General features: G+C 42.6%; 1 protein-coding gene across 1 annotated transcript in view; it reads left to right on the top strand.

The window, feature by feature from the left end:
* Positions 1–2,408, top strand: part of LOC103366534 (rho GDP-dissociation inhibitor 1-like) — a 26,471-nt gene extending 24,063 nt beyond the window's left edge. The window contains exons 4-6 of the mRNA XM_008294298.1: positions 43–119; positions 867–930; positions 1,979–2,408. Coding sequence (XP_008292520.1) covers positions 43–119; positions 867–930; positions 1,979–2,178 — 341 coding nt within the window. The 3' untranslated portion in view covers positions 2,179–2,408. The remainder of the gene's footprint in view (positions 1–42; positions 120–866; positions 931–1,978) is intronic.
* Positions 2,409–7,904: the final 5,496 nt, after the last annotated feature.

The following is a 7,904-nucleotide window of genomic DNA, read 5'->3' on the forward strand; positions in this document are numbered from 1 at the left end:
ATTGATGTCTGTGGTTTTCCCCCTTTTCTTGTTTTCTAACAGGAGACCTGGAAGCATTTAAGAAGCAGGCATTTGTCCTGAAGGAGGGAGTCGAATACAAAATAAAGATCAGCTTTAAGGTGAGACCATGTCGGCCTGACGGTGTGTCTGAGGGGTTTCTGACTCCACCAATAGATGTTTTTTTAGGTCAGTGAACTGAGATTCATCCTTCAAGACGTCTCTTCTAGAAACACTGTTGGTCGAGGATCCACTTGTTTGTTTTAAATATTAACTCATTAATACTGTGACGGTGTTTCCTAGAGCTGAGTCTGGTGTTGGCTCTGAGGAAAGAGACGAGTCAAGTTAGTTTATTTATTATAAAGAATATTTAATCACAACATCAGACTGACGTTAAAAGTCAATTAATAAAGCGTTAAATTAAATCAAGTCATTGGATGAGGAACTGGAGGTAGTGGTACTGAAATGAGGTCACATCCAGGATCAACAGCGAGTCATAAATACAGTCGTGACTCGATAATCCGACACTAAATGTAAAACCTTCTCTTATGTCGGATAGCAAGGCCAGCAGTTTTTGACGACGCTCAAATGTGTTTCTCGTCTCTAAAATGTTCATGTGGCTGATCCACGTACTAATGAAGCTACAAGGGCTCAAAATGATGGAGAAAATATTGTTAAATGTTGTCTCACCTCTACATACTCAGAAAACCTCTTGATTCTTCAACATCCAGCAACAACAGGAGATCAGTCAACGGCTCGATCCTGCATCATCACATCCACAACATTTATAGTCACTGTTCTTGGTGCCTGTAATCTTGTTAGAAAAATGCAGAACATCTCGTCTTACCAAACGTTTTGTGTGTCCTCAGGTGAACAACGAGATCGTTTCGGGTCTGAAGTACGTGCAGCAGACGTACAGGAAAGGAATGAAGAGTAAGTGAACAACGCCTCGTGACCTGCCGTGAAAAGTCAGCGTCCCTTAAATGTGTCGACCTTTGTCAGAAAAAAAATCTAAAAATGGACAAATAAGGCTTTGAAAAAAGTTCTCAAAGCCGTTTTGTCTCATTTGCAAGTTAAATTTTTCAAAAATACTGAAAAGCAAAAAGCAGGGGAAAAAAATCTTGTTGAATCTATTTGTTAATTTAAAAAAAATGTAAAATGCAAAAGAAAAGACAAAAAAAAGGATAACAGCTCGTAGGATCAAATTATAAAATAAAGTTCTACAATATTAAGAACCCACTCACAGAAACCATTGAAAACAAGCCACAGGATTGTTGTGAGACGGGTTTTTCGGGGTGTAATCAGTGGTTTAGATGTAACTCGACATCGTTGCTGCCTCTAGAAGGTGCAGATCTATAAAGCTGCTGCATCATGAACACCCCGTCTCATCTGCAGTTCTTCTAACGTATAAACAAACACCGTATGGACAAGTTTAAGAAGGTAAATACTCCTTCTTTCTTGGTCTGGCTGAAAAGATCCCTACAAAAACCACTCGTTATCCCAACCAAGCTGTCAGAAAAGACATCACCTCAATTGTGTCCAGAGTGTCTGAGAAACGTGGAAGTATTTTCTCCAAACCCAACATCCCTGTACCTTCAGACCCAGCAACACTTTCAGACAAAAACTGGTCCTGATAAAACGACCAAACGCAACCGGTCGTATAGGCGGTCCAATGCAGCAAGGAGTGCACAGACCTCTATACAGGGGAGGACGGATAGAACTCAGCAGTCCACCTTCGTCTAAAAGATAAGGGACACTAGTTTAAAGGACAACCATTCTGGGTGGAAAGGACAAATAGGTAGAAAAGGGAGTGAAGGAAGCAATGTTTAAACACAAAAAAAGGGTCTACGGCGCCACTTATGAGGTGCTTACCGTAGAGTCCTGACTTCCTCCTCGGGTGGTTTCACCATCACATCCAGTTGTTTTCCACCGAAGCTCTTAAGAAGCTGTAACCCTGATCTCCTTCCTCCTCTGCCGACAGTCGACAAGTCAGACTACATGGTGGGCAGCTACGGGCCCCGTCCGGCCGAGTACGACTTCCTGACCACGATGGAGGAAGCTCCCAAAGGCGTCCTGGCCCGCGGCAACTACGTCATCAAATCCAAGTTTACCGACGACGACAAGAACGACCACCTGTCCTGGGAGTGGAACCTCAACATCAAGAAAGACTGGACAGATTAAAAGAGGCCTTTGTGTTGAAGGGGGTTGTGGGGGCGGGGGAGGGCGAGAGGAAGGAGAACCCCTCGGCCCCCCCCTCCCCTCCTCCCGTCCCCGCCCTGCGTCCACCATCGCAGCCTTGTTTGTTTTTACTTTGTCGTGCATTTCATGTTCATGTCGTACATTTCATGCCTTCATTCCTGCCTCGCTGTCTTAACTCCCCGACTTCCTCCCTTCCCCCTTCCTCCCCCCTCCCCACCTCTCTGAGCATCAGTAGCAGCAGCAGTAGCAGTACCCTCCCTCCTCCCCCCTTCCCCTCCCGTCCGTCCGTCCGTCCATCCATCACCCCCCTACCTGCTCTCGGTTGCACACAAGCCGTTCATGCCATCCTCCACCTTCTCCACCGAGCTGTACCATGTAGCTCCTTACCTCCTCACACCTCTACTTCTTCTTGTCCTGGTTTTTTGCTGCTTGAAGAGATTAACCCCTTTCCTCCCCCTCCCCCCCCACCTTCCACCTCTCCAGAATGGTGTCTTCCTCTCTCAGTATGAAGTACATGTGGAAAAGCAACTGTACAATCAACTTTTGTTTGCCTTTTTTTATATAATTGTATCAATGGTCGTGTAATGTGACTGTATTCACATCACTTGTTGTGTTCATAGCAGGCCCCACCGCATCCACCACCCCTTCCCCCAACCCGCCGCCCAACGCTATCACCGCAGCATTCCTTTGCTTGCCTACTCGCTCGCTGTCTTTTGATATAATTACCAAAACCTGCCTTGTGAAAACAGCTGATTCAGAGCTGCTCTACGGCACCTCCCTCCCTGCCCTAAATGTATTCACCCGCTCCCCTCCAAATGGGGACTGGGGCCAAAGTAAACAAGGGAGTAAAAAAAAAAAAAAGAAATAGCTGCCTTACGCATCGACTAAACTTATTAACGTGTGTTTGCCTTGTGTGCACGAGCGCCGCTTGCCGTCGGGTAGTCTGTATACGAAGGGCTTACTCTCGCTACCAACTAATAACCACCTGTAGCCCTGTTGTAGTGGAGACCGATTGTACAGGTTACTCAGATGCAGCTCTGCACACGCCCACTGCTCCCCCAGGTTAAAGATTGGAGGGGACTGAATGTTTGCGAAATTCGCGACAAGGTCAAAAAAACACTACGAAATCAACTATTGGCACTCTCGTTCCTTTTAGCCACGAGGCCTTAGCACTAACCACAAAAAAACGGCAACAAACATTTCTAGAAAAGTCTTTTTGTTGTTCCCCTTTGCCTTAATGTACATCATTCCCCCAACGAAGGCCCTCCCCCCCCTCACTCACCTCCGTTCGTTCAGATTGCTTCATAAGCCTGCAGTTAGGAGACCCCCGACGTGGAGATCCAGAGAAAGCACAGGAGGAGGCTGAGCCGGGCACCGTCTGCTGCTGCCGGAGACCTCGGCGGTGTCCGGGCTCAGCCGCAGACTGACCCTGGTAGTGGACAGAAAACTGACCGGGCCGTTTTGTTTGTTTTGTTAACCCAGAGACCCTCGGGTCAGACGACACTACCACAGAAAACTACATGTTACCAAGTAGGAAGGTTTTTAAAAAAAAAACTGACCAGTTACATTAAATTGAAATCAACTCGTACTGTACCAGAACATATGGATGTAAAACTCGTTTTTGTTTGTTTCTTCTATGTATTCCTGCTACATACATTCCTTCACATTGTACAGTTTCTACGAAAACGCTGGCATGCTGGTGGGGTTGTATATTCTATCATCATTTGTGGTTGCTCTTCTCTGTCAATAAAGATTTTGCTCAACTTGGCCTCTAACATTGTGATGTTTGGCAAATAAGGAGTTTTTTTCTTACATTGCACTCCCGGTAATTGTGTTTACAAAAGGGGAAAAGGTTAGATCGCACATCGGCGTTATGAGGCTTTCCCAGGCTCGAGAAATGTTTTCTGTGGCATTAAAGTTGTGGAAGAAGTCACGTCCACCACAACAACAAACCAAAGGCAAGGGACGACGGATTAGCACATTCCAAACATTACAGACATGACTCAGCAGTTTGTGTGGAACAGGGTGAAAAAGACAGAAATTTAGAGCAGTAGTGGACCTCATCAAACCATAGCGCCAAGCGTCAGAAACAACCAGAGGAACTAACGGCATAACATCAATATAGTAGCCGACAACATCAAGTTCGTCAAGGTTGATGTCGGAGAAGCCTCAACATGGAAGTTAACTGAAAACCCGCAAACCTATAAATAATAGCTACCGTCAAAATTACCAAACAATGCAGACCGCAAACAAAATCAATTTCTCAGGTCAGGACTCAGCAGTTCACCTACATGTGAAGGACAAGCAGTGGAACAACGAACGCTAGGGATGCACCATTTAACTAAAGAATCATCGTAGGAGTCGGACAAGAAAGGCTTTAAAATGAGAAATCATCCAAAAATGAACATTGACAGGTAGATGACACCTAAATGTTTCGTGCAACATTAAAATAAATTAGGTGCTATCGGCTAAATTAAGCTTAAAAATATATCGGATATCAGCAAAAATGTGAGTCCACAGTTTCACCAAAGAAGACAGAGGGTTCGGAGGAGCAAAATGAGTAATTTGCGTCAAACTGAAACAACCGTCCCTCAACGGTGGAGTTGAGCTACAACGCCACCTATCAGCTACTTACAATGCAGTCCTGAGATCCCTCCTCAGACAACAGAACACCCATTCGCACCTTGACTCAACAAAGGTGCCACCGCACAAGAGTTTAAACACCACCAGGCAGTCAGAACCATGGACTGTGTAGAAAAGATGGACTGTTGGTTTCTGAAATTTGCAGTCTTTTGGAAACACGTCACGAGTGAAATGTGGATCTGATTGAGAACTTCAGGACGTCCAGAATGCCCTGTCTTATTTGTCTAGTTTCCTCTAAAATAGACCATAATTTAATAAATGAACATCACGCTGCATTGAAGGAGACTTTAAACTAACAATTGAGACCACAAACACATCAGGAAAATGTTTACCCAGGTAACAAATCAAGTGACAAGTTGGGTCATTTTGTCAGACTTCTATGCAATCTTATGTATTTCTGCCCCCTGCTGGCTGTTAGATAGAATGCAGGTTTGACCAGCTTACATCCATCGTTAATGTCTACGGTTGGAACTGAAGACAGCTTTTCAACCAACTCAAGCAAATCCAGTTTAGTTTAGATGGAAAAAAATACAAGCTAGAAAAGGTAAAAGATCAAAGTTTTCTGGACAGATGAGACCAAAATTCACCAAAGTGACGAGAAGCCAGAAAAGTGGAGAACAAAAATCAGGATGTGTCCACGATTCAAGTCGTGTCCTGAACTTTGAGGAGGTCGTGTCGAGGTTTGGACATCTGTGGCTGAAGAAGAAAATGAACCCAAACATGCTTCCTGTCAACCAAAGCTCAGGGACAAAAAACCTCAGATTTAAAGGTTCTCCTGCGCCTGCTCTCTCTGTGGATGTCTCTGTATCTGGAGCTCCTGAATTACAGCCGCTGGCCTCACCTTCTGTATCCTGCTGCCCCACCATGATGCCTCCTGTTACAAAAGGACAATAAATTCTAATAACTTGTTTAACTGTAAACTAAATTGTATAATTCATCCCACTCTCACCCAACCGGTTGAGGCAGATGGCCGTCCCTCCCTGAGCCTGGTTCTGTCTGAGGTTTTTTTTCCCCTGTGGGGGTTTTCGGTTCCTTCCCACTGTTGCAGACTGCTGAAGCTTATAGGGAATCCAAATGTTTTGGATTGTTGGGTGTTTCTGTCTCTGCCTTTGTGAAGCGCTATGAGATGACTGTTGTTGTAAATATGCGCTATACAAATAAAATTGAATTGAATTGAATTGAATTAAACCCCTGAGAGATGCCGTCACAAACAAACATAAACTGAAAAAGGCATTTTTAAAGAAGATCCCAAACATTTCATTGGTCATAGAAGTGACGCCAGCCAATGTCAAGACTTTTTCCACTTTTATTTCTTTCGACGTTCAACTGACTTTTTGCACATCGGAGAAAAAAAAAAAAGGGGACTCGACAATAAAAATGGTCGTTTGTATAAAATGACAAAATGTTTGCCGGAGGAATGCATCGAAATAAACGCCAAAGCCAGCCGCTGTGTTCTCATCTTAAACTCCTAAAGGAAGCAAAAACATCACATTTTATTTTACCGTAAAGCTTTTGGAGACGAGTCACATCACTTAAGTGTTGTTTGTTTAAATGTAAAATCTTAATCTGCAAAGGAACTAGTATTTACCGCTGCCGTTTTTACAAGTCAGGTTTAGACAAAAGCACATAGAAACATCTAGAAAGATTAAAATCGAGCCGTCTGGCTTCAGCTTTAAAATGCCACAGATACATTTTCTAAAGTGTGATAACTGACGACATTTGGTTCAGTCGTGTCAACACAAGTAAGTTTTTCTTGCTTGTGTTTTCAGACTGAATGCACCGTCATGAACCCAACCGATAGAACATTTAATAAGGAGAGACACTGCAGGAAATATTTAAAATTAAAATGTTATTTACTTGCAGTAAAACAAGAATTTTTTGCATCATTTTCTGAAATTAACTATGCAAATGAGGCCAAATTCCATTAAAAATGCACTAATTTGCATAAATAATAAACATATGGATGCATATTTTGTTTTGTTTTTTGTCAAATAAAGGCCCAAAACTGTTAAACTGATGAATGCCTGAAGTGTCTCGCCTTAAAAACTGAGAATAAAAACAATGCCATAACTTAATTAGCAAATGTCACATATGGATCCATCAAATTGTTATTTTAAAAAAAAAAACAACTAATAATTATGACAACATAAAGGAGTTTTAAACCCAAAATTATTAATTACCAAGCCAAATTTTGATTTATGGTGAATTTGACCAACAGGTTTTCTTTTAGCTGGAAATCAAGAAGTGACGAGAGTAAGAAAAGGAATTTGAACTGATTTTTTTCACCAACATTTTTTAAAGTTCATGATGTTTTCTCTATTAAACGACTCTTATTTCATTTCCAGCCAGAAAAAAACATATCGGTGAAACGTAATTTAACAATAAATCTAAATTTGGCTGGTGTGTCAGCGCCCTCTGGTGGACAGACTTTGCAACGGCAACATCGGAAAAAAAAAGTCACCAACAGTGCGATTTGTAAAACAGAAAGAAGCCACAGATCCGTAGTCATTTATGCCCAGACTGTATTTTATACTCAACAGTGTACGCTGCCAAAGCAAAATAGAAATATTACTTACAAATGTATTATCGAAAGGCACGGCATCAAAATACAATTTGACATGCTTTTTTTTTTTTTTTTCTCCTTTTTTCTCGTTAAACTTGAAGTAAACATTCAGAAGTTGACCCATCTGGCCTGTCTGTTGAGAACGCAACAGCCGTCCGTCACAGGGCGAATACTTAGCTCAGGGGGTCGCTGCTTTCAGAAGCGTCCAGTCAAAAATGGCGAAAGTGGAACTACGACTTAAATGTACAGTACTAAAAAAGAGTCAGAGCATGCGTCCTCGGCAGCCTCCCGAAAAGATCTCACATTTGTAACATTTTCTGTCAAAAAACAACAAAAACAAAAAAAAACTCTCCGTCGTTTGTGCAACAGAGGCGACACCTTTACTGCGCCCCTGTACATAAATATACACATTAAATATACATTCGGAGGAGCAGGGAGAAAAGGAGCATGCAGATTTGGTCCACCTTCACAGCAGCCAGCTAATAAAAAAAAAAAAAAAAAA

This window comes from Stegastes partitus, unplaced genomic scaffold (assembly GCF_000690725.1).
Source record: "Stegastes partitus isolate 25-593 unplaced genomic scaffold, Stegastes_partitus-1.0.2 Scaffold953, whole genome shotgun sequence".
NCBI classification, from domain to species: domain Eukaryota; kingdom Metazoa; phylum Chordata; class Actinopteri; family Pomacentridae; genus Stegastes; species Stegastes partitus.